The 27,608-nt window shown below is 46.3% G+C and overlaps 2 protein-coding genes across 3 annotated transcripts in view; both read left to right on the top strand.

Annotated features, from left to right (window-relative positions):
• The first annotated feature begins 5,515 nt into the window (after positions 1 to 5,515).
• On the top strand, positions 5,516 to 22,419 carry LOC135917952 (mucin-5AC-like). Its single transcript, XM_065451599.1, has 3 exons — positions 5,516 to 16,732; positions 19,607 to 19,708; positions 22,345 to 22,419. Exons 1-3 carry the CDS (start codon positions 5,669 to 5,671, stop codon positions 22,402 to 22,404), a joined length of 11,226 nt encoding a protein of 3,741 aa, XP_065307671.1. The 5' UTR covers positions 5,516 to 5,668; the 3' UTR covers positions 22,405 to 22,419.
• Positions 22,420 to 25,076: 2,657 nt separating this feature from the next.
• LOC135917942 (uncharacterized) overlaps positions 25,077 to 27,608 on the top strand; it is a 43,007-nt gene continuing 40,475 nt past the window's right edge. Inside the window, exons 1-2 of one of the 2 annotated variants that reach the window (XM_065451587.2) lie at positions 25,077 to 25,252; positions 26,633 to 26,802. In XM_065451587.2, the coding sequence (XP_065307659.1) occupies positions 25,204 to 25,252; positions 26,633 to 26,802 (219 nt within the window). In that variant the 5' untranslated portion in view covers positions 25,077 to 25,203. The remainder of the gene's footprint in view (positions 25,253 to 26,632; positions 26,803 to 27,608) is intronic. The other variant, XM_065451582.1, reaches the window with a different exon arrangement.

Raw genomic sequence — 27,608 nt, 5'->3', positions numbered from 1 at the left:
TTCCAAATTTCCCACATAATTATTACTTTGTAGGATTTACAAACAAGTCATATACAATAACAGTTTACGCAAAGTGGTATATCATGTCAGTAATTTGTATTTCTTCAGGAAAATAAGCAAGACGAACACCAGACATGACAGCATTGGTCGAGCAAAATAGTTACCGGGAGCCAAGCTTTGACAAGCAACTTGTCTGTGTCCGGCCAACCATCTTCAGTAAACATCTGTCTTGTTCGAGACAGACGGACAGACAGAACAGAGACATAAACTAACAAATCAGAATGCCGACTAAATTCACAAGTCTGTGTCTGTGCTGCAACAAGCTAGGGAGTACGACGGCTGGCTAGGAGGTTCGAGGACGGGGAAACGTAATGACTTTGATAAGGGTAATAGACAGTTTTAGTTTAGCGTATGCAACCGAACGTAAAAGCATTACGTACGTAAAGAAATAGCGTCGTCCTCAGTGCGCTTGCTCGGAACGTTATTGGGTTTCTGCGGTTTACGCGCGCTATGATAACGTACGTTATTTGGCGACTTTAACGTCCGTAAAGTTTAGGGACGCTAAGAAATAGCGTTGACGAACATGGCGGCACCCATGGCTGCCGCTTCAGCGTGGATTCTGGTGATGGCTACGCTCTCACTCACGTTGATCGCCAGTAACTATTTTAATAAGCTTTCGCTTTCTCTAGACTCACTTGAAAGGTTAGTTATGAGCGCATAGCACGTCCATTTTCTGAGATCGTTCGGCGATTCTAGCGCCCGCACGCCCAACGAGACGCGCCCACATAGCAACAGCAGGATGGTTGCTAATGGATCGTCTCTGCTTGGATGAGTTTGGCACGCGGCACCAGATGGCACCCTGTTTTATAACGTTTTCTTTACGTTTGTGTTTCCCTAAAGTAAACAAAAATACTCGAAAGGACGCGCGCAGTGAAGTCCCGCAAAGGTGGTTACGCTTAACGCACGTAAGGCGACAAACTCTATTCTAAAGCTGTCTATTGTCACGTCGTAGTGACGGTAAAGAAAGCAGGAAAACTGTGAACGGTGGAAGTAATTCTTTATTGGGCGAGCCTTTGCCCAGAAAAACAGGCTGCACTTAAAGCACGACGACAGGGGGGAACGCAGTCGGCGATCGCCGAAAATCTGATCAGCGGGTAAAGCGCGTCGCCTTTTTTTATACGTCAGTCATCGAAGGTTCCAGAGTAATTGCTGGGACCCGCGCGTCTTCAAGAAAGTTTTACACCATTCGCGTCGCGCGATGAAATCATATTGCACAAGTTCGGTGACAACAGACAGCGGATAGAGCCACCGATAACTTTCGAGAAACTCCCGACACATGCAGGCACATCCTGCGCTGTGCTATAACATTTGTTAGGTGGTGAAACGCGGTCCCCCGATAAACAAGTACACGTGTCAGTATCATCGTGTTACTTTTTAACCATGGCTAACATGAAATAGAAGCACTCAAGAAGGGCAGGAAACAGTATTCACGAAGGAAAATGGTTGAGCAACGCGCGACCACGACTTAGGCTCATCACCCATCAGCTCTTTCGCAGTATGTGCGTAAAAGCGTGGTCCCAGACATTGGTCCACTTGCGATCAGATGGGTACCGGTGTAGTGAAAATGCTAAGATATCCCCTGCAGTCAAGGTGTACACGCTTGAGGACGCGACTTGTTTTCGCCATTACTGTGCACTTGTCGGAAGGAATAGACAACGAACATTGAGTTTTGAGTAAATTGAACATTCTTCTTTCCTAAAGTACATCCATTTCACTTCTGGGGCAATGGTATCGCATCCGGCGACCGCTTTGGCGAATATACTACTGTGTTTGGCTGGACGTTTGAAGTGGGACGTTTCAGTAGCAATTGCGAAAGAATTTTCTTCTGTGTGGGGATTGCGCTGACGCAATAGTTTTAATGAAGAAACGTGGCCCTTCACATCCTTCTTCACAGAGTGGAAGGGCACTGAGTTTTTTTTAGACAGCCTGTAGCCGTGCATGAGTCATTGTACCAGCAACGGCTAACTACGTCTTTTTTCTAACCTACGAAATATTGTTGACATGATCTGTTCCCTTAATTTCATGAGGTATATCAGAGTGGTTACAATGCACAAATTTCAAGCAAATCACTGAGCTGCCTACGTAATATCATTAATTGTGTGCACGTTTTATTGAAGCCAAGCTTGTATTGCCCCACTCGTGTCGGCGTCGGTGTTGCCGTACGAATATACTCAAGCCGCGGGAAAATAAGAGAAATGATTTTCGTGCTGCCGATTTGAACCATCGACCTCCGGGTTGACAGACCTACACGCTTACCAATTCAACCACTGCCGGTTCATCATACGCGCCCTTTAAGGCGGTCCTTTATATGCACGAAGAAGTAGATGCAGCGCAAGGTGCGAGCCAATCAAGGGCGTCGCTTCCCTTCAGAAGAGGGAAAGGATGCGATCGCGTGTTCGCTCGCCTTGCGCCCGCCGTTTCCCGTCAGTTCAGACCCGGCAGTCACATTGGGAGGCCGCATTTGCTTCGATCTGCCGAAAAACAGGCTGAATTGAATGTACGGCAGCGGGAGTGAGCCGCGCGTCGGGCGTTCGACCGAAGAACATGTGGCGTTTGATGAACGTCACCGGGAACTCGCTCGAGAAAGGGCTCGTCATCGACGTTCAGACCTCGCCGTGAGGGAGCGCGAAGCCAAGTTGTTATGACAACGAAGCGCCGCGGATCTCGAGCTTCACTTGCACCCCTCTTCACAGTAGTGAAAAGGTGGTCAATTTTAATAAGGGTTCTGATAGAGACATGGTAACTCTTATAGGGGCTGGATACCTCTGTGACCGGACGTGTTCCAGGCCTCAGTTGCTTCAGACGCCGTTACTTTCAATTACCTTCCACACCACTAGCTGAAAGGGGATCTAACAACTGGTCTGTTCTTGCTCAGTTCATTCTGAAGGCATGGCGCTATTGGTCCGAAAGGAATCATAATTAACGTATAATGAAGTATAAAAACGTCTTATATAATAGCTGCGTACCGAGAGAAATATTTATAAAACAAGATTGTCAGTGTTCAAAGGAGACGGTAGCACCACCACGATGTTATGTTTCCTGTTTCATGGGAATATTATTTGCTCAAAACAAGAGATAACAAATCTTGTAGACATAAACCGTTAACGGGATAGTCATTGCTTTGGCTAACAAAAGGTCCTCATACAGATAAAGGTGCCTGCCACCAGTGAGGAGGTGAAGGACTCCTAGTTAGCACTTGCCTGAAACTTTGGACCATGCTCAGGCAAAAGCGATCCCAATTTGCATCTAAATGAATGGCTTGTGTGCTGGGTAAGGAGCACCGTGCTATCAGTAGCGAAAAAATGTACTTGTGGTGCTTTTCAGCGCTGCTGCCTGTGATCGCCCACTTTCCGGAAAACAAAACGCGCCATGACACATCCGCACAGCGTCGTACTCGTATGCATCAGGTAATAAAGTCCAACTTTCTTACATGTTAAAAAAATCCGCTTGGTGCTGGTCAGTGGAGAAAGGTGATGTAAAAATAAATGTATTTGATATATTTCAGGTGGCCTTGCTTTCGGAAGGAAGCGCTTCATCTGGACTGCAGCGTAGTACCAACATAGTAAATGGACGCCTGAAACAAGCAATAGCGGGGTACCAGTTTTTGAACAGCGAATACAGATCCCCTGCTGAAAACGTAATAAATGCAGACCGAAGAAAAGAAAAGCATGGAGATAAGGATAAGAAGCACAGCGCAGTACGTAAGCTTACTCCATACAAACATCAATACAGGATCACGCGGTTTCCTTGGAGGAACGGCAACGTGAGTGATAAAGCAACCATTGAAACAAATCGCACAAAAAGCCATGAGAAACGGGTGACCAGATCCAACTCAAGCAATTATTCGAGCGCCACAGGTGCACGCAAGCTGGAGGAGATATCGTATCAATCGAAAGCAATTACTCCAGCGCAAAAAAGACCCAAGCAGCACGCTTTGAGCCAAAGTTCGTGGCAAATTGCTGAATCGGTTTTCACGAAATCACCTGTCACAAAGGCTTTTCGCAAATGGAGCACCACCGAGGAAATCTTTTCTACGGATTCTACGAATCTCGAGGGCAAAGTGCCAGTGTCACGTCAAAAAGAGAGCAATGGTGGGAAAAGTTTCAACAAATCTGCCTATGAAACACCCTCGAGTCGACCTCTAAACGATAAAAAGAACGCCTACGCAGCGTCGAATTCAATCATAACAGTCAATGAAGGAGCAGCCACGTGGCATCCAGAGCAAAAATTTACAAATCAGCTCATTCCGGCTCCACAAGAAAATCAAAACACAAAGCAACAAGCGCGTAGTTTGGCGGGACAGGCTACAAATGCTGCGAGCCAAAACACCGAAGAAGCTATGTCAGTGGCGCGATATAGAGAACCCTTCTATTCGTCTAATAAAGCCACCAAAGAGGGGAAAACGCAACAAGCCGTCGGTCCTGGTACATTTCGTGTAACGCAATCTCCGGGAATTGTGCAACTAAATAGAAAGACTCCAGCATGTTCTCAGGCCGTTACACAGTATAATATGCAAACTCAAAGAGGAGAAATAGCCTATGCAGTGCCTCGTGGTAAGCCTCTCAAAGCGCCAAGCTTTGCAGAAATCACAGAGAGTTTACCGCATTTCACAAGACGTAAAGCTAATATGGAACGCGCATCGCCTAAGACAGCAGAAAACGGAATTCGGAAGTCGATGTCAGAAGTGCGGTACACCGACAAAACATTTATAGCTGCACCTTCAAGCATAAAGGTGCCCAGTACCCAAACGTTTAGAGCACCAGGAAGAGGCAACGTACGTGGAATGCCTCCGCTCTTACAAACTAGGAATGCTAAACAAGATTATATTCCACGTGCCTCTATAACTGCATCACAGACACGTGTAGACTATGGAACAGTGCCGCTAAAGCACGTACTCTTGACAAACACTACAGCTTCTAGGCAGCCGCGTGTAGTTCGCCCTGCGAAGCTACATCAAATGATCAATACCGGGACTACTATACCTGTTACTACATCCGCATCTGCAGGTTGGCTACCAGTGAAAGAAACGACAATGGAGAAAATGCCTATTGAGAAGGCAGCCCCATATTCGCAAGTTCTATCTAGGCAGCCTACAATCAGTCATGCACGGGCATTTCGAAAGGAATCAACGCTCTTTCTTGGTGAAAGAGGAGGAATCACTCCTGCACGTAGTATGCTGCCGTTCGTATATGCTAACTTTACCCATAATACCGAAGTACCGTATGTAGTGCCACCGGGTACGCGTTCCACATGGCCATATTATGGAGCGGCATCACAAAGGTCACCACTGTATATGACAATACGTGCTGCAGATAAATTACGCGCAGTGCCCACTTCAAGAGAAGCTAGAACACAGAAAATGGTGTTTCAGGTATCGTCCAACGGCAGAAGATTAAAACCGGTTCTTTCCGTCCCCAACATGCAAAGCCCAAAAACCTTTACAGGCCCGGGAACAGACGACCTACTTGTAACTCCTCCCTCATCACTAACAGGAGGCGCCCCTCAAGATTATGCGTCACGTAGCGTCTTTCCAACAGCAGCGCAAGAAAATATACTCACTGGAACAGTGTCCCAGAAACCAGGAGTTGTGACTAGCAGCGCCGTGGCTATGCAGCCATATGCTGCACTCCCTACTGAACAGGTACATGCTGTCCAAATTCCAAAGCAATCATCAAATACATTAATTGCTACGGGTCCTGGAATATCTGAAGAAGCAAGAGCGGTGCCGAGAAACATAGCAATATTTGAAAAGACTAGAGCAAGTATGCGCTTCCCTGCCAAACATTCTACAAAGGCATCTGCAGATATGCTGCAAGAAGTGCCGAGATATGTTCAAAGTCCACAAATACCACAAAATCTGGAAAGTCACAGAGGCGGCACGCCATATGGAGTGCAACCGTCATCTGAAGCTGAAATTCCTGGAAAAGTGCCCGACGCTTATTTCATGGGTGCGGCTTCCACGAGAAAGTCAAGACGTTCATTCAATGTAAGAGTACGACGTGCCGTGCCAGACATTGGAACACTTCTACCCCTCCAAAACGGAAGTACCCTACAACGTAACGTATCCCATGCAGTGGTGCCTACTTTGTCTCGTGCAACGATGCCATTCGAAAGCGTGCCAGAAAAGCAACAAATTTTGACAGGCAGAGGCGCAGCTAAGCAGCATGTTGGCCTTAGTCCAGTTGAGCAGGGGAATATGGTAAACATGAGAAATCCCTTGTTGACAGCACAAGGCTATAGTACAGCGAAGGAGGCAATAACACTGTCGAAAACTACACGGATTAATCAAGAGGCAACAACGAATCTCCAAAGCTCTGAATCTCCGAAGCCCGAGCCAACTAATAAGATTATTGCAAGGACAATGTCACAAGCACGATTTCTTCGCCCGCCATTTTCACGATCATTTGCGGAAATAGTGCCGACAGAGCGACCAACAATGTTGTGGTCAGGCGCCGAGAAAGGAACTGCAGGGCTCCCGCTACCGAACACTAAGAACGTTAACGGCGTCAGTACATCTCGTGTAGTCCTTCCTAGTAAATTCTATAGAATCTCGCCATTGGAAACGCAAAAGAGTGCCGAAAGTACCAGAGTGGTGATGAGCCAACAAACGCTTCCTGCTAGCCAAGCCGTCAGTAAGGAGAAAAGATTGGAACTACATATACCTTCTATGTGGCTTAAAAAGCCCCATGTGGAAACCCCGCTTGGAACGTCATTAAGGCCTACGACGCAGCTGACTGGGAGAAAGCTTGTAACGCTGCCAGTCGTGCGTACTATGGGAACTCTTGGAGGCAAGACACCTGGTACAGTACATCCCGGCTATCAGCAGTCGACACCTCCGTTTAATATACTGCCACAAGAACCATCAACCTCAACCAGTACTGCAGTTCATCATGAAATTCACTCCAAAAGTAAAGTAGTTATCAAGAACGCGTTCCCTGACAAGCGTAGCCCTCATGCGAAATATACAAAGACATCTATTACAGCGAAGCCGGAACGCCCGCAAACATTTATGGTACTAGGAACAGGAAAAAGACCTGGCATACTACAAACGCCACAGAGAGAAGCTTACGGACAAAATACGTCTCCTACAGTCGTTCTCAACAAGGGGATTTTGCAGACAACTAGCGGAACCTTGCTAAACAAGCCGCCATTTCTTGCAAGTCATGGAGCAGTTCAGAGACCTGCAGTGGCTCCACCAGCGAAAATCACTAATTTACAGACGGTACAACATTCTAAATATACTCGGAACGTATCTACAATGGATGCCATGAGGGCGCCATCAAAGAAGTCGTTCCTGTTAAATAAAGAGACCAATGAGAAGACAACGCGGCAGCCGCATTTCACTGCAGAATCAAAGAAACATAAAAACAAGAAAAAACAATTTTCTACTGGAAGTCTACCGCCTAAGGCACCCGGAAATGCTTACGTGACAACAGCGCAGATGGCCTCAACATTGATAAGTAACAGACCAGTGAATGCAGCTGAAATGAATCTTGCACCATCAGTTCAAGCAAGCGACGCGAACAACGCACCACGCACTATACATCAAGTCAAACGAACAAACGTGGGTACAAGTGGAACATTCTCGGATGGCCCCGCTATTTTCAAATCAGTGCCAACTGTAAAAGCACCAGGAACATTGGAAACGAAGCCACATATTCCCAGAAAAGAAAGGGCTTTAGCAAGTGCCGTGCTTGGCCCTAACCAAAATATCGAAAGGTCGTTTGCAACACTGCAACAGGTGCGACTTCACTCCGCAAACCAAGAAGTGATAAAAAAATCCAAACATCACGACCTAAACTTCCACAGCAACCAACAACCAGTAAAGGGAAAGAAGAAAAACTCAAATTCACCTGTAAGATCCACCCAAGCACAAACCGCGCCATGTCCAATCGTACCCGCTAAACCAGCTGTGAGTTACGAAACTGGCACTGCACCACAGATACCATCTACGGCAACAAGAGAGACAGAGAAGAACGCTTGGGAAGTTCATCAGGCAAGAATACATCCATCAACAACCAGAGAAGGGGCAACATTGGGTGCCTCACATATCAGGCGCACAGACATAACGAACGCAAATAAAAAAAGAACAAGCAAAATAGTAACAAATGATACAAGAGCACATGGAGCAGTCGTTAGTTCGCTACCAAGTATACCTAAGCCTGCTGGAGGACCTTCGCACAGGCAATCCCACGCTGGATTCAACGCAACGTATAGAATAACGGATACTGTGCTGGAACGTGCTGATACGAAGGCGACATCAACAGCAACGAAGAGGCTTCCAGCAAACATACCAAAAAAGGCACCTGCCACGATAGAGACAACGACGAAAACACGTTTGAGAAGTTCGCAGTCAGTTCAAATAAATAACGCAATGGTTAATGGCCGTCTTAACACAGGCCAAATAAGCCAATCACGTGGAACCTTACCACATAGGCAAATAATCACTCCTCAACCTGGCACTTTGCCACAAAAGCACTCTTCAGCAAAGCATTCTCAGGTAACATTCGGTGGGGCTTCGCACACAACTAAAAAAGTAGGGACGAATATTACAAGAATACATGAAGCCACCGTCCCTTCAGTAATAACTAAACAAAAGGAAGCTGGAGGACTTCGTGCGAAGCACTCACATTCTGATTTTAATAGAACGGTTACAGCAGCCGGCTATGTGGTGATGAGTGTTGGTAACAAAACCAAAGCAGCAGCAAGTTACCGTCCTGCAAAAGTAACACCGAAAAAGGTATCGGCGAGTACAATGACAATGGCGAAAACAATTTCTAGAAGTTCGCAATCACTTAAAGCAAACAAGACAAGCGTAAATAATGCTCTAAAAAAAAACCAAGGAAGCGCACCACGTCGAGCCGCACTACCTAAGCAAACAAACATTTCAATGGCTGGCATTGTGCCACAAAAGCCATATGTACCAACAAATGGCGCGGTAACCTCAGGGGGAACTACGCACACCACTGAAAAAGTAGTGAAAAATGTTACAAGAGTACGCATAGCCGCTGTTCCTTCAGTACCAACAAAACAGAAGTACACTGGAGGAATTTCGCCGGCCCAATCACTTCCTGATTTTAATGGAACGCTAACAGCTGCAGGTACTGTACAGCCGGGTAGTGATACCAAGGCGAAAACACCAGCAACTCAAAGGCCTGCAGCTGAGACACCCAGAAAGGTACCAGCGCCTACACCAACAACGGTGAAAACCGTGTCAACAAGTTCGCAATCAGTTCATATAAACAAGACAACGCTAGATATTCCTCTCAACTCGGGCAAAGCAAGCATACCAGGTGTAGCATTAACCCCTAAGAAATCAAGTATTTATGAACCAGGCACCGTGCCACAAAAACCATCGGCACCAACTAGCAGAGGGCTAACAACTGGTGAAGCTACAATGGAAAAAGTAGTAACCAATGTCACAACAGTACTTGGTGCCGCAGGTCCTTCAATAGTAGCCAAACCGACAACAGATGGAGGCCTGCCTAAGAAGCCAGCGACTTCTGATTTGAACAGAATAGTTGCAGCAGTGGGTACTGCGCAGCCGGGTGCTCATACCAGGATGAAAACAGCCGCAACTCAGAGGCCTGAAACAGCGACTCCTATAAAGGTGATCCCGGCTACCGCAACAACGGTGAAAACGCTGTCTAGAAGTTCGCAATCAATCCAAACAAACAAGAGAGCTTTGAAGAGGCCTGTCAACACGGGCAAAGAAAGCGTACCACGAATACCATTCCCACCTAAGCAATCAAGTATATTTGAGCCTCGCACCGTGCCACGAAATCCATCGGTACAACCAAAAAGAGTGGTCACATCAGGTGAAGCTTCACACACCACGGAAAAAGTAGTAACTAATTACACAAGAGTGCTTGAAGGCGCCGTTCCATCAATGCCAGCAAAACCCAAACCAGCCGGAGGCCTGTTGCAGAAGCAAGCACCTTCTGATTTGAACAGAATGGTTACAGCGGCAGGTACTACAAAGCCGGGTGCTCATACCAGGTTGAAATCAGCAGTGACTAACAGGCCTGCAGTAGCCACACCCATGAAAGCATCCACGGCTACAATAACAACGGAGAAAACAGCTTCTAGAAGTTCGCAATCAGTTCAAACAAAGAAGACAGCTTTGAATAACCCTATCAACAAAGGCAAAGGAAGCGTACCACGTATAGCATTACCACCTAAGCAATCACGTATTTCTCCACATCGCACCGTGCCACGCAATCCATCTGCACGACCACATGGAGGGGTAACCTCAGGTGAAGCCACACACACCGCGGTAAATGTAGTAACCAATTTCACAAGAGTGTTTGGAGGCACCGTTCCATCAATACCAACTAAACCGAAACAAGCTGCAGGCCTGTCGCAGAAGCAAGCACCTTCTGATTTGAACAGAATGGTTACAACAGCGGGTACTGTGCAGACGGGTGCTCATACCAGGGTGAAACCAGCAGCGACTAAAAGGCCTGAAGCAGCCACACCCATGAAAGCATCCACGGCTACAATAAAAACGGAGAAAAGAGTTTCTAGAAGTTCGCAATCAGTTCAAACAAACAATACAGCTTTCAATAGCCCTGTCAACAAAGGCAAAGGAAGCGTACCACGTATAGCATTACCACCTAAGCAATCAAGTGTTTCTCAACATCGCACCGTGCCACGAAATCCATCTGTACCACCACATGGAGGGGTAACATCAGGTGAAGCTACGCACACCACGGAAAAAATAGTAACCAATTTCACAAGAGTGTTTGGAGGTGCCGTTCCATCAATACCAACCAAACCGAAACCAGCTGCAGGCCTGTCGCAGAAGCAAGCACCTTCTGATTGGAACATAATGGTTACAGCAGAGGGTTCTGCGCCACCGGGTGCTCATACCAGGTTAAAACCAGCAGTGACTAACAGGGCTGAAGTAGCCACACCCATGAAAGCATCCACGGCTACAATAACAACGGAGAAAACAGTTTCTAGAAGTTCGCAATCAGTTCAAACAAAGAAGACAGCTTTGAATAACCCTGTCAACAAAGTCAAAGGAAGCATACCACGTATAGCATTACCACCTATGCAATCAAGTATTTCTCCACATCGCACTGTGCCACGAAATCCATCTGTACCACCACGTGGAAGGGTAACCTCAGGTGAAGCCACACACACCGTGGTAAAAGTGGTAACCAATTTCACAAGAGGGTTTGGAGGCGCCGTTCCATCAACACCAACAAAACCGAAACCAGCTGCAGGCCTGTCGCAGAAGCAAGCACCTTCTGATTTCAACAGAATGGTTACAACAGCGGGTACTGTGCAGCCGGGTGCTCATACCACGGTGAAATCAGCAGCGACTAACAGGTCTGCAGTAGCCCCACCCGCGAAAGCATCCAAGGCTACAAGAACAACGGAGAAAACAGTTTCTAGAAGTTCGCAATCAGTTCAAACAAAGAAGACAGCTTTGAATAACCCTGTCAACAAAGTCAAAGGCAGCATACCACGTATAGCATCACCACCAATGCAATCAAGTATTTCTCCACATCGCACCATGCCACCAAATCCATCTGTACCACCACATGGAGGGGTAACCTCAGGTGAAGCCACACACACCGCGGTAAAAGTGGTAACCAATTTCACAAGAGGGTTTGGAGGCGCCGTTCCATCAATACCAACGAAACCGAAACCAGCTGCAGGCCTGTCGCAGAAGCAAGCACCTTCTGATTTGAACAGAACGGTTACAACAGTGGGTACTGTGCAGCCGGGTGCTCATACCAGGGTGAAACCAGCAGCGACTAAAAGGCCTGCAGTAGCCGCACCCATGAGAGCATCCACGGCTACAATAACAACGGAGAAAACAGTTTCTAGAAGTTTGCAATCAGTTCAAACAAAGAAGACAGCTTTGAATAACCCTGTCAACAAAGGCAAAGGAAGCGTACCACGTATAGCATTACCACCTAAGCAATCAAGTATTTCTCCACATCGCACCGTGCCACGCAATCCATCTGCACCACCACATGGAGGGGTAACCTCAGGTGAAGCCACACACACCGCGGTAAAAGTAGTAACCAATTTCACAAGAGTGTTTGGAGGCGCCGTTCCATCAATACCAACCAAACCGAAACCAGCTGCAGGCCTGTCGCAGAAGCAAGCACCTTCTGATTTGAACAGAATGGTTACAACAGCGGGTACTGTGCAGCCGGGTGCTCATACCAGGGTGAAACCAGCAGCGACTAAAAGGCCTGAAGCAGCCACACCCATGGAAGCATCCACGGCTACAATAAAAACGGAGAAAAGAGTTTCCAGAAGTTCGCAATCAGTTCAAACAAACAATACAGCTTTCAATAGCCCTGTCAACAAAGGCAAAGGAAGCGTACCACGTATAGCATTACCACCTAAGCAATCAAGTGTTTCTCAACATCGCACCGTGCCGCGAAATCCATCTGTACCACCACATGGAGGGGTAACATCAGGTGAAGCTACGCACACCACGGAAAAAATAGTAACCAATTTCACAAGAGTGTTTGGAGGTGCCGTTCCATCAATACCAACACAACCGAAACCAGCTGCAGGCCTGTCGCAGAAGCAAGCACCTTCTAATTGGAACGTAATGGTTACAGCAGAGGGTTCTGCGCCGCCGGGTGCTCATACCAGCTTAAAACCAGCAGTGACTATCAGGCCTGAAGTAGCCACACCCATGAAAGCATCCACGGCTACAATAACAACGGAGAAAACAGTTTCTAGAAGTTCGCATTCAGTTCAAACAAAGAAGATAGCTTTGAATAAGCCTGTCAACAAAGGCAAAGGAAGCGTACCACGTATAGCATTACCACCTATGCAATCAAGTATTTCTCCACATCGCACTGTGCCACGAAATCCATCTCTACCACCACATGGAAGGGTAACCTCAGGTGAAGCCACACACACCGCGGTAAAAGTGGTAACCAATTTCACAAGAGGGTTTGGAGGCGCCGTTCCATCAACACCAACCAAACCGACACCAGCTGCAGGCCTGTCGCAGAAGCAAGCACCTTCTGATTTCAACAGAATGGTTACAACAGCGGGTACTGTGCAGCCGGGTGCTCCTACCTGGGTGAAGCCAGCAGCGACTAACAGGCCTGAAGCAGCCACACCCGTGAAAGCACCCACAGCTATAATAACAACGGAGAAAACAGTTTCTAGAAGTTCGCAATCAGCTCAAACAGAGAAAACAGCTTGGAATAGCCCTGAGCACAAAAGGAAAGGAAGCGTACCACGTATAGCATTACCACCTAAGCAATCAAGTATTTCTAAACATCGCACCGTGCCACGAAATCCATCTGTACCACCACATGGAGGATTAACATCAGGTGAAGCTACACACTCCACGGAAAAAGTAGTAGCGAATTTCACAAGAGTCTTTGAAGGCGCCGTTCCAACAATACCAATCAAATCGAAACCAGCTGCAGGCCTGTCGCAGAAGCAAGCACCTTCTGATTTGAACAGAATGGTTACAAGAGCGGGTACTGCGCAGCCGGGTGCTCATACCAGGGTGAAACCAGCAACGACTAAAAGGCCTGAAGCAGCCACACCCATGAAAGCATCCACGGCTACAATAAAAACAGAGAAAAGAGTTTCTAGAAGTTCGCAATCAATTCAAACAAACACTACAGCTCTCAATAGCCCTGTCAACAAAGGCAAAGGAAGCGTACCACGTATAGCATTACCACCTAAGCAATCAAGTGTTTCTCAACATCGCACCGTGCCACGAAATCCATCTTTACCACCACATGGAGGGGTAACATCAGGTGAAGCTACGCACACCACGGAAAAAATAGTAACCAATTTCACAAGAGTGTTTGGAGGTGCCGTTCCATCAATACCAACCAAACCGAAACCAGCTGCAGGCCTGTCGCAGAAGCAAGGACATTCTCCTTTCAACAGAATGGTTACAACAGCGGGTCCTGCGCAGCCGGGTGCTCATACCAGGGTGAAACCACCAGCGATTAACAGGCCTGAAGCAGCCACACCCGTGAAACTATCCACGGCTACAATAACAACGGCGAAAACAGTTTCTAGAAGTTCGCAATCAGTTCAAACACAGAAAACAGCTTGGAATAGCCCTGAGCACAAAAGGAAAGGAAGCGTACCACGTATAGCATTACCACCTAAGCAATCAAGTATTTCTCCACATGGCAGCGTGCCACGAAATCGATCTGTGCCACCACATGGAGGGGTAACCTCAGGTCAAGCCACACACACCACGGTAAAAGAAGTAACCAATTTGAAAAGAGTGTTTGGAGGCGCCGTTCCATCGATTCCAACCAAACCGAAACCAGCCAGAGGCCTGTCGCAGACGCAAGGACGTTCTCCTTCGAACAGAATGGTTACAACTGCGGGTCCTGCGCAGCCAGGTGCTCATACCAGGGTGAAACCAGCAGCGACTAGCAGGCCTGCAGTAGTCACACCCATGAGAGCATCCACGGCTACAATAACAACGGAGAAAATAGTTTCTAGAAGTTCGCAAACAGTTCAAATAAAAAAGAAAGCTTTGAATAACCCTGTCAACAAAGGCAAAGGAAGCGTACCACGTATAGCATTACCACCTAAGCAATCAAGTATTTCTCAACATCGCACCGTGCCACGAAATCCATCTGTACCACCACATGGAGGGGTAACCTCAGGTGAAGCCACACACACCGCGGTAAAAGAAGTAACCAATTTCACAAGAGTGTTTGGAGGCGCCGTTCCATCGATCCCAACCGAACCGAAACCAGCTGCAGGCCTGTCGCAGAAGCCAGGACGTTCTCCTTTGAACAGAACGGTTACAGCAGGGGGTATGGTGCAGCCGGGTGCTCATACCAGGGTGAGACTAGCAGCGACTAACAGGCCTGCAGCAGCCACACACATGCAAGCATCGACGGCTACAATAACAACGGGGGAAACAGTTTCTAGAAGTTCACAATCAGTTCAAACAAAGAAGACAGCTTCGAATAGCCCTGAGCACAAAGGGAAAGGAAGCGTACCACGTATAGCCTTACCACCTAATCAATCAAGTATTTCTCAACATCGCACTGTGCCACGAAATCCATTTGTACCACCACATGGAGGGGCGACATCAGGTGAAGCTACGCACATCACGGAAAAAGTAGTAGCCAATTTCACAAGAGTGTTTGGAGGCGCCGTTCCAACAATACCAACCAAACCGAAACCAGCTGCAGGCTTGTCGCAGAAGCAAGGACCTTCGCCTTTGAACAGAATGGTTACAGCAGCGGGTACTGCGCAGCCGGGTGCTCATACCAGGGTGAAACCAGCAGCGACTAACAGGCCTGCAGTAGCCCCACCCATGAAAGCATCCACGGCTACAATAACAGCGGCGAAAACAGTTTCTAGAAGTTCGCAATCAGTTCAAACACAGAAAACAGCTTGGAATAGCCCTGAGCACAAAAGGAAAGGAAGCGTACCACGTATAGCATTACCACCTAAGCAATCAAGTATTTCTCCACATGGCACCGTGCCACGAAATCCATCTGTGCCATCACATGGAGGGGTAACCTCAGGTGAAGCCACGCACACCACGGAAAAAGTAGTAACCAATTTCACAAGATTGTTTGGAGGTGCCGTTCCATCAATCCCAACCAAACCGAAACCAGCTGGAGGCCTGTCGCAGAAGCAAGGGCCTTCTGGAAGCCATAGTATTGCTTCAGTGGCAGGTAGTGTTTTGCGTGGTGCAGATTTGAAGGGGAAACCAGTAACAATTCACAGACCTGCAGCAAAGTCACCTAGAAAGGTTCCGGCGACATCAGATAGTAAAGCTGAAACAGAAAAGCAACCACCACACCGAGTAGGAGAGTCTGATATTTCGAGAATGCAATCATCGCTTGAGGAACCATCCAAAAAGAATCGCTCAGGTTCAGAGAAAACAACTAGGAAATCTATTTCTCAGACGATTTCCGAAACGCGTGGTTCAGTATTGAAAGTAAGGCCTACAACTTTAATGACGATTAATGCGACAACTGCAAGCCATGTCACGTTGAATCAAGCGTGGCCACAGCACGTCGGTGTCGGCCAACTTCTAATGACAACGTCGACTATAGAAAATAAAACAATTGGAATTCCGTTAGCGCCTCCCAGTGGAAAGACTTCAATAACGGTCCCTGCCGCACAACGCGATGCAACAGTAAGCAACAATGCTTTCTCATCAGCGTTGATGCAAATGCTTTTGTTGAGGATCCTGGGCAGAGTGAGTGCGACAAGTCCAAGCGCAGTTATTTCGAGAGAATTACTTCCTTCTTTCACGGGAGAACCTGCTGTTGCAAGCAAGCCCATTGCTAGAGAAACGGTACCTAAAGCTTCGTTTGTTGAGGGTCACAAATGCGATGAAGAGGCCCTCGCGAACGCTAGAGCTGCTCTTTCGGGTCTGCAACCAATTTTGGAGCGGAAAAACACCACCACCACAATAACAACTTTTCTGAGGGCACCTGGTGGTCGCATCTTCAATGTCACGGACGTCGTCTCGTCCAGCACTACCATTCTGCCCATTGGGAAGATGTCAGCAGCTACGATACATAACCAAAGTACTGCGATGCCATCATATTTCAAAAATGTGCACAAACCAATGACGGAAATGCAACAACGTGTGACCGGGCAAGCATCTCAGCTCGAGCCATCGCTATCAGAGATGCAAACCAAAGGACAGCCTTGCAGGTTACAACCACCAGTAAGTGAGAAAGCCAGACAAATTTGAGTTCGGTCATATGGCTCTTCCTTTATGCAGCAAAGAATGTATGTGGGATAAAGCAATGCAGGCTGGCTGGAGATCTGTGAGGAAAAGTAATCAGTCGAATATGGCAGCAGTAACTTCAAGGTTGAGAATATAGCAGAGCTGCAGTTACGATGCGGCACAGCTGCTTTCGTTAGTATCCGTACCGAGAACGGAATATAAATAAATAAATAAATAAATAAATAAATAAATAAATAAATAAATAAATAAATTGATAGATAAATGAATAAATTAACGAAATGGCGATTAAGGTGTTTAACAAGAATAGATAGAGATAATTTCTTCGAAAGAAGGCAGAGAGGTCAGCCTGAGCTAAGGCGCTCTAGCCTGCTACTCTGCACAGGGGAAGGGGGAACGGGGACATAAAGGTGTGATGAGGGATGATGATGGCATTGCGTTTAACAAGAAAATAACTATTTTACTAATGGTGCCGCCAGAGGACCAGCCATCGTCAGAGTGAATCAGACTACAGAACGCGTTCTTTTTGTACCGTATACACGTGGGTACAGGTGTGCACGTGGTAAAACCACGGAAGCGATTGCGATTAATCACGACACTAAGAGCTACAGAGAAAGCAGTCAACATCGTGACAAATTGCTCTGTTCTAATTAGAGGACACTTTACTTCTGACACTCGCCAAAGTGGTCTACCTACCTGAATGTGCTAGAAGCCGTAAAAGGGCTCATTTGTCTGACCAATAGGCTGTTTAGATAATCACAGGTGACATGCCTACACCGCAGGCGTCACGTAGTACGTGAACTTTTTGCGTAAACGTAACTCGTCATTAAGCACACACAAGCTACCTTATGGCATGATTAGACGGATAAAAAATCGGGCCCCGTGGTTTCTTTTCTTCTCGATCGTGACATAGCAAGGATCTCGAGTACGACAACATCGATGCCTTCAGGTAGCACGCGTGGGTTTATTGACCAGTTGCTTTCACGCAAAAAGTTCGCGAATTACGTGAGGCCAGCGGTATATAACATGTTCCGTATTCGCTATCATATACTTGAGTGGTGGCACTGGCTAATAATATCATCAGGCTTGGTTGTAGTAGACAAACAAATGCTCCGGAAAGTATAAAGGGAAACGGTGCCAGGGTAGGTCAATCAGCAAGAGCATCGCAAGCGTAATGCGAAGTCGTGGGCTCTTATCCCTCATGCGGCCAGTTTTCTTTCATTAACTTTCATTTTGCTTTATTTGTTATTTCTGTGCTTAAATTCGTAACTGCAAATAACCGTATATATATATATATATATATATATATATATATATATATATATATATATATTTAATGAACGAGAGAAGAAGGGAAACCGAGGGTTTGGATATTTGTTAATCATGACCATATAAAGCCAACGACAATGAAGCCAATGAAAGCATCGGGCAAATTCGCTGTTCTTGAAACTGAAATCTATAAAATAATAAAGAAAAGACAAACGAAAACCAACCTTGCCTCAGGTGGAAGCCAAACCCACACCTTCCGCATATGCGTGCTGCCGATTGCACTACGGCCACCGTTATCACTCGGTCGGCAGCGGCAATTCAACCTTTGATCCACTTTCATTTCATTATTTTCTACAATTAAATTTCAGCCACGAGTATTTCCCTTGATGCTTTCCTTGGCTTCATTGTTTGTTGTGTTTTTTTGGCCATGATTAACAAAAGTCGAGCCTTTCGGTTTCCATTTTGCTCTCCTTAATTTTGTAGAACGAGCATCTCGAATACGGAAATGTGGGCTAGGATCCCAACGACGGCAAGTTATATTTTCGTCCTCTTTCATTTCGCTTTTGTTCATTATTTTGAATTTCCCCTATGCTTTCCTGTGCGTTATTTTTTGTTGGCATTATATATGTATGCCGTTGTGACCCAGCTAAAGCTTTAGCAAACGTATTCAGGAATTTAAGAAAAGTCGCAGTTTAGCCCAAAAGGAGAAGCATTAATTGCGTTAGCAAATTAGTAGACAGCTACAAGAAGCAAGGATAGTAGCTTTATCGGCCATATAAGCTTGTAAACATTCGCTTACTAACTAAATTCCCAAGCATGGTGTTGCGTGCGCACAAAAAGCATGAACACATGTAACTCGATGACAGCGTAAACTCGCTGTCGGAACACTGAAGTGAGGAAGGGCGGCAGCAGGAGCGAGCGAACTGACCTTTGTGCTACCTCTCGCTTCAACGCGAATTAAGCGACGAGAATATAGCGCGCACGAAGCTATCAGCCATCGGTGCGCCTAGACACCTAGTCTGAGTCCCCACCGCAGATCTCTGTGAAGATAAAGGCAGCATGGCTGCGCCATACACAGCAGCCGCCGGAGTAGAGCGCCCCTTTCCCCGTCCCTCCCCTCCCCTCCTCAGTGTCTTGTGTGTGACGATAGACGGCGCGCTTCCTACGCGCTTTCCTCTCTGCGCACGCGAGATTAAGCCACTATCGTCGGCTCACCCTCTCATGCTTTCCCTCGTACATAGAGCTTACTGCGCGCGGGGACGATGTTATCGCCAGTGGACTTTATATATAACATCACGGCGATGGCAACTGTGACGGCGGCGGCAGAAAGGCGTCTAGAGTGTCCATATATTTACTATTGCAATAAAATTGCGGTGCAAGATACAGCTATAAGACCATAGGGTGTTCGGTCGTCAGATGTTCGACGGCAATTTGATAGTTCTCATTAAATGCATCGTTTAGCCTTCAAGTGCTGCATATGGCTATCGGCGCGGTCTTTATGTGGTACCACTGGTGGTGTTCTAATGTGCATTAAATATGTCGAAATTGTCTTTAATTTTATTTTGGGTTCATTCCATTTCGCAGGTGCCACCAGTTTTAAATTGCCGGTTCACGTGTGACAACCACAAAGACAATGAGCGCTACGAAACTGAGAAAGACGGAACTCCGTGCCATCTGCACAGAAGGGTAAGTCGCGATGGTTCTGAAAACTTCTGAAAACTGAAGCGTCTGACGATGGCACCCACCAAGGAGCTGTGTTCGTCTGCTTTGTTTCCTCTCGTTTGCCCTTTATTTACTGCCGCCACTGTGTCTACAGAGTTCTGTTGAATCAGTACGATGTGGGTTGATAGTGGCCACATTCCGATGGAAGCACAATGAGAAAAACACTCATGTGCAGAGTTCTCCATAGCGCGGCAATAAAACCTCACATCGTCCAAGTATTTCACAGTCCTTCGCCTCTGTCGTAATTTGGGGCGCGTAGTAAAATGTAGGAAGGCTCGTGTGCACCTGGGCTAATATACTAAATTATAAAAGACATTGTTTCTTTAAATCCTAGGCACAAAATAAATCAGCAACGCAGAATACTACACACTGAAATATTAATTAAAAATATACTTATTTACTGGCCCGTTGAAGACACAAGGTCCTTCGTGCGTCTGCAACGTTGTGAAACTATTACGGTATCCGCGGCCATGTTTTTTGTGCATTCGTGTCTGTACATTCTTCAATTTTACATAAGCCAAGTTTGTGTTCATAAAAACCTATAATTTGCCCGAACTTGATTTTTACGCTGTATATAAATGTCTAAGCAGCAGACCAAACGAGAAATAACAAACATCCTACATTTCCACTGCTCCTTTATATCCCTGTCATCGTATTGCCTCCTGTTCTTGCCACTTTCAGACAGTTCAAATTCGTTTTCGTGCTCCGAGGCTCAATGTACGTGCACCTTTTTTGCGAAATCGTGACTATGTTACTAACCTTCAATGTACTACTTGCACTGAAGAAACAATGGTATTTTACAAATGTTACACCAGACTACAGTCAATATCACGTACTTGCACAATATTTCCCAATAAGATGTTTCGAGTTCATTTAAATGATTGCCATTGGGAAAAAAGCAAAACAAGCTATGTCCAATATTTGCGATGCAATGAGTCACACGGTGCACTGTACTAATTTCGGGAGTTGTTTAAAACGACTATCACTATTTTAATGATATTCGCATTCTTAGGATGCTTCACGCACTTTCCGGTGCCCGTCTGCGTTTTACCTGTTTGCCTCATTGTATGTCGATGTCTTTAACCATTCCGCTGCCAAGTTGCGTCACTGCGTAGTCTATGGTGTAATGAGCAGAGCATTGGGCTGTTATGCTCAGGGAACCCGGTTTCGAACCAGCTCCCGGACAAACTAGTGTCAATGGGTATGTGCCACTGAGTATGTGTCCATTTTCAACGAATCTTCTTGGCTCCCAATTGGGTAACTCGGTATGCGTCGATCGATATGTCTAACTCTTCAATGACAGTAAATCATATAAAATTCAACTTGGGCGCGATCGGAGATCGTTGTTCGAAACGCGCGTTCAGTTTGTGTTCAGTTCCGCCTCATGCGGTTGGCCCAGGACGCGCCAACTCATCAGCCGTGCCCGACGGCCACCCTGGTGTGCAGAATGGGTACGATTCTACCCATTCTACCCTGATTTCAGCTCCCCCGCCTCATAGTTATTCAAACAATAGAGTTTAGGATTTGGGCATATTTAAACGTTGGAGCCTCCTGGCGTTTGGGTAGGTCAGTGGTTCCGTAGCCAAGCCAAACCTTTACTGGTTTGCATCCCCAAACGCAAGTCACACTAACTCGAAGCTCCGTCGACATGTAGTCACATATGACCACACAGTTACGCATGTGGCGTTTGGTGTTCCTGAAACATAAACCTAACCTTCAAATGACAATAAAACAGGTAATTTTTTGTAGAAAGATAGTTCATTTACACTCAGGAGCTCTTAGTTGGCACGAAGCAAACAACGCATATATGCATAGGCTGCGATTAAAGCCGAGTTGAAGCAATCCGCCATGGCATAAATTTCGGCCTCTGGTGCGGCTTGTTCTCTGCGAAAGCGCATCTTGACCGAGTTCATCGCGATCGGCGGTTCGTCGCTTTCACTTCCCGGAGGAAGAATGCTGTCGCGAGATAGGTGAATACGACGGCGGTCGCGTGTTCAACGCCCATTGTTTATTGAATGCATGTCTCGGCTATTCTTGTCTACTCTTGTTTCAGTTCGCCCCCGGAAAATTTTTGTTCACAGCGCCAGCACAGTGGTAGTAACGAGACCTTTTCGGGGCAGCGATGTGCATTCCGAGTCGGCCGCCCCAAGAACCCAGCACGCTTTGGGTTCGGTGCGTGCGCAGTGCCACAGCCCTAATTTCTTGGGTACGCAAGGTGATTGCTCGTCCCCTCGTGTAAAACTCTCCAATGTATTCACACACGCACCAGGTGCGGACTTCGTAGCGGCGGCGTTGGATGGCGCAGCGTTCCCAGATGAAAACGCGAGAGAGGAGCCGGGTTGCAGTACTCGCCTCATCCATGAAGCGTCTCTGAGGAGGCAGTATTATGTGCCTCTACATTGGTTCCGGGCTCATCGCATTAACGTCGACATTAATCGCGAGTAGGGATCTGCAGGAATTAGTAATAGGTGGTGGTGCTGCTGGTGGTTGTAGAAATGTTTTACTTTCTCTACACGTGTACGACCTCCCCTCTTGGTCGCTACCATCTGGGGAGCTGCGTCAGGAGTGAACGAAACTTCTTTGTTTCTCTTTTTTTCCAGGTTAGGAGCCTAATCGGCGTCTGTGTGCGTGGGCAGTGTCAACAGATTGCAAATAAATGAGGGCATGTGCGTTGCCTGTCAAACGTCTTCTTGCTTTCTTTCTTCAAATATTATTTTCTTGTAGTTGGCTCAGTGACTGTGGCGTTCCGCTGTGAGCACGAGGCCATGGGTTCGGCTCCCAGCCACGACGTCCACATTTCGAGGAAATCAAAATGCGCGCAAGAACAATGGAGTAACTACACCTAGGTTCATATTAAATAAATTCAGGTGCTCAAAACTTCTTTGAACTCTTCAGCAAAGCGCACTTTTTAGCCCGCTAATGCCGGCGTCAGGACATTAGACCCCGTAATTTATTTTACCGTAACTGAGTGGACCAATAAAATGAGCGTATTGTACCTCATTTAAAAGCTGCTCTCCTTAGCCATAAATTGAGCGGAACATTTCACATCAAAATGGTGCATTTTCTTTAAGCAAGTCTGGGAACAGGGAATTGGTACGGGGCTCCGAAACGTCTCAGTGTTTATTCACCTCTACTTGGCCAGCAACCGCAACTATTTCATCACAGTGTTACCTGTACAGACGAATATTCGTCAAACTCTGGACTTCATAACGGTTGTGTTGGCAGAACGTCGGCGATAAACGCACCTGAATTTGCGACCTTAATCAGAAAAATTCCCACGAAATCCATCTAACGATGATTGTCGGCGTTAAGTCCACTAGTACTCACGCGATGTAGCAACACACACTATTGGTGAAGACACCTTTATTTAGAATCTGTAGAGGTCATTCTGAGATTTCCAGTGCTTCTGCTATTTATGCGACACACGCACTGTCTCCGGGATTGGCCCATTTTGCTATTGCACTTGCTGGCCAGAGTGGGCCATGAAGATGATGGCGTGACCACGAGGCAGTGACGATGATGGAATAACGAAGAAGGAATCACGTCGAGAAAACGACGAAGTCAATAAGACGGCAATAAGACGACAATAAGACGGCAATAAAAGTCGAATGGCGATGCTGTTATGGTGACGATGGAACAGCCACGAGGGCCCAAGTGTCGAACAGCAGCCACGAGGGCCCGAATACCTAGTGGCCCAAGCGTAGAAAACTTGGGTCACTAGATCAGCGTAAGAGGCTAGATAGACTGGAGGTGCCTAACGTTGTCAAGTAATGCTAATGGTGTAAAAAACTAAATGATCTGATACCCGAACACGGAGGTTAACTTAGTTATTCAACATGTTGCGATCCACTTGAATGGAAGAAATTCTACGAAGACTATTTCTTTGGCAGTGCGGTACCCGTTATTCTAAAGAAAACTGCAGGTAAACAGAAGATTTAAGACCGGCCTGTTGCAGACAGTGTGATACTGCTGCGTGCGATGAATTACATGAGTAGACAGGTGGCCATAGATGGAAAACCATTATGAGCATTTCCATGGTGTTTTCCGCCGAACAACTGCGATATTGTGCATTTGAGATTTAATTTCCACTGCGCGATAAGTAGACACCTTATCTATCAATTGTTATTGTCGTTTTTTTTTCAAAGATAACAAGCAAGAAAAAAATCTGTGTTTCAGGAGCTCCTATCACTACTAGAGCAAGGATCACCAGACTGCGTTAGGTGACCTACTCGCAACAGCTAGTATCCTGTTTTTCTCGCAAGTGTTCTGCCTCGTTATTGATAAATGATTTCCATTATTTCTCCCACATCATTGAATCAACGAAAGTAGACTCTGGTCATTCGGATCATGGTAATACAAATGTGGTTATCAGAACACACAAAAACACAAATAAGAATTGATTTAATATTATTTTGAAGCTAAGAAATATTGCACAGTACATTTCATCGTTCTTTTCCGTTGTTTTTATTTGTTTTCAGGAAGCGCATTCACGACATTACCAAAGCAACGTTATAAATGATACTTTGGTTGTGCTCCATTCAACGTACAGATCAGTTACTCAATTGAAGTGCGATATAGGTTGTCAAGTACTCTTTCTTATTGTTTCGTGCAGTGGATACAATCCCAAATAAAAGTGTGTCTCCGATGCGGAACAAAACTGCTGCTGCCAAAGGTGTTCTGTTTCGCAGGCAGTTGCGGTAGGTTGTGTCTGTTTCTTGCCCTTTGAAAACCTGACGGAACTTGCAATCTTCCGGTGTTAATACTTCTAAACATCGAAGTGTCAATGTGAACTAAAGAATCCCGTTAAAAAGATCTAATTTGGTGGTCTGAGAAACGCAACCAAGCTTATCAAGTCAAAAAAGCAACTTTGTGTCAAGCACTAAAGGTGCGAGCTTGACACACCCTCATGTGTGTGAGAAACCGACTCCTGCCAAAAAACAGATGACTTGACGTCACTTTTTAACGAAAATTATTTTTTTTCTACGGCCAATGCGTCTACAAATGTTAGACCGCGTCATCCTCGCTGGCGCTTAGACAAAGGTGGACCAAGGTCGGCCTTTTATTTTCCTTGCGTGAAACGGCTTGTCTACGACAGATGTGGGCCAAGGATCACTGGATATACACACGTTGCATCCAATACTGACAACTTGACCCATTTCTTCTCGCAAAGGTAGTGCGATGCTTTAAAGCCCACAGACACGAATGTGTGGTGGCTTAGCCTTTGGAGTCGGTGAATCTTTTATACATTGTCAGCCATCTCCAAGGAATCACGTCAGCCCCACGTGACGGAAGGGCTACCCAATCAGCTTTTAGCCTTTGCACCAGACGCATCTACTTGTGCATCACGCTGTGGAGTATTTATTCGTCAGTGCGTCAGACAGTGTAACAAAAAGCGAGGGCCGTTGCACGTTTGTGGAAGAGTTTTTAAGCAACACTTCTATTTTCCAAATTTCAACGCAATGTTCGTGGACACCATTATATTGGCAGGTTTGGCCGTTCTAGTCGCAGGTAAGTGACCAAGGCTTGAGTTTGGGTAGTTAGAACGGCATTGAGTGTGAGACAGTGGTGCACAGTTTCAGAGGGGGACACTGCAGCTAGCAAAACAAGCGTAAACGAATGCACTCAGGAAACCTTCTACTGAGTTACAGCAATTCTTCGTACACTTTGTACGAAGACATGACTGGGGAAATATAACATGTTATCCTGTTAACATTCTTAAAGCTCCGCATTTCGACACACAATAATTTCAGCACATTAGCTTTCGCACTGCGCTTATCTTTTTTTTTTGCAGGTACGAAAGCTTATCACCCATAGTAACTTGCGAGTAACTTCAAACGTTTATTTCAAGAAACACTACAAAATGTGTCGCTTCTATATAGGCTACACGGAGAAGAGTGAAAGGAACACTTCCTACAGCGCTACAGTATTACACATGCGTAATGCCTGGAGCGAACAATATCGAAAGCTTGGCAGTTCAAGGTGGAAAGACAAAAAAATAAGAGACATCATGTATCTGTGCTTCTCGCCATCATAAACAACACTCCGCCTCCGCTCTCTTTCTCATCACAGAACACTCGCACTACTGTTTACAGCACCGAGAAACGTTCCCACCATTTGCTAGGCTGCAGCCATAAGACTCATGATTGTGGGATCGTACATTAGCTTGATATAGCTGCAGAAAACAAGGAGTATTTTCTTCAAGCAAGCAACAAAGGAAAGAGAAGCTGTAGTTGGGAGAAGAAAGGATGTTTGTAGCTCGCGAGGCTGTTCCTTGCCACTTAGTTATCTCTACGTGGATGAATGTGAAAGCATTGCGGCCATGTCAGCAGATGATGCCCGGCGACGTCCGGGGGCGCGATTGGCAGAGTCACGTGACTCGAGTGACCACGCAAACACAAGCGCCGCGGCATGACCAACGGTGTTCATCACAAGGTGCGCACAACGCAAGGAAGTGGGTTCAGCTCCCACGAAAGGTCGCGGGTTGGAGTGCATTTATTAACTCTACTTCAATTAACTGGGGCTTAGTTTACTTCGACATAATTAACACCAAAGGTCGTTGGCTGCAGTGCCTTAATTACGTATATCTTAAGTAACTGTGTCTTAGTAAACTTTGCCTTAATCAACAACAAACATTGTAAGTTTGGCTGCCACCAGGGGTCGTAGGTGGTCCTCTTCGGACCATGGCGTAGTCCCGCAAACGCCGGATTTTCCGCCTTGTGGGACGTGTAATGCTTCCGCATTAAAACTGTTGATATTTAGAGGGCGAGCTGGGGAGGGAGGAGCACTGACTTACTTTCCGAAACCACCTACTAGAGTTGTAAAATTTCTATCAAGTGAGAAACCTCTACCTAACTTTGGCCGATTATTTCGTATTTCCTTTTTGCCTAGCGCAACCTGAGGCGCCGGTACCCCTGAAACCCCCCGGGCCCCAGATACCCCAGGTACCCCAGGTACCTCAGGTACCTAAGGTACCCCCAAGAACTACGGCAACCAAGGCCCCGCCGGGACCCCCGCGGGATACGAACCCCGATTGTGCTGCATTGAGGGAAAAGGTGCCCGTAAGTATTGCGAGAGCTTTTCCTTTCTAAGTCGGCGCCGCGCATAGTTTATTCAGAAGGCGCGTATAGTTTTGTATTCTCTTCGGCCTCATGACCTTAACGCCGATTTCGCTAAAATATGTCATTGAAATTACCTTTAAAAGCTACCCTGAGGTGCTGACGATGAGAAATATGCAGGCAAAGCGCTGGTAATGTTTGCATTAGCTTTGAAATGTATACATTGCTGGTATACTAATGTTTGATTTTTTTTTCTAACGCCGTAGCCACGCCCAGCTTATGTACTCTTGCAATGTGCGTGAAGAAATAGATCAAGTTGTTCTAAATATACAATTTTGCAAAATAAATAATCGTTTAACGCCCACTTGCGGTATACATGTACGACGGGCAATAAAACTCAAAGACCGGGAAATAAAGTTTGATCTTGGCACAGGCCATGCAGTCTGGAATTCACACATGCGCCGCATTTCTCGGCGCATGCACGAAGGGGCTCGTGCACGATATCAGTATTTTATTTTATTTCGAGCTCCTATTCTTTGTACTAGATTAAACAAAAGCGTTGTTTGTTTTTTCTTCTAAAGAAATATGTAGTTTTATGAAGTAGCCTAGGACAGCCTTTCCTGGTAGAAAAGTTTAAATTCTGGGTGCATTGTCATCTTTCACTGTTCCACTATTTCTTCAAAGAACTTGCACGCTAATTAAAGTGTGTCGTCTGCTCAGAACCACAGCGGCAAAATAGTATAATGTTTAGGTTATTTACGTGGGGTCTTCTTATGTATTTTTTCCTTTCTCTCTAATATTTCATTAGC

The sequence above is a fragment of the Dermacentor albipictus genome, chromosome 2 (assembly GCF_038994185.2).
Source record: "Dermacentor albipictus isolate Rhodes 1998 colony chromosome 2, USDA_Dalb.pri_finalv2, whole genome shotgun sequence".
NCBI classification, from domain to species: domain Eukaryota; kingdom Metazoa; phylum Arthropoda; class Arachnida; order Ixodida; family Ixodidae; genus Dermacentor; species Dermacentor albipictus.
This window is presented reverse-complemented; position numbering and strand designations above follow the sequence as displayed.

Coding starts and splice junctions, on each gene's coding strand:
- LOC135917952 (XM_065451599.1), top strand. CDS start 5,669: ATGCAGCCATATGCTGCACTCCCTACTGAACAGGTACATGCTGTCCAA. Junction 16,733..19,606: donor CTTGCAGGTTACAACCACCA/GTAAGTGAGAAA, acceptor TCCATTTCGCAG/GTGCCACCAGTTTTAAATTG. Junction 19,709..22,344: donor CGTGCCATCTGCACAGAAGG/GTAAGTCGCGAT, acceptor CTTTTTTTCCAG/GTTAGGAGCCTAATCGGCGT.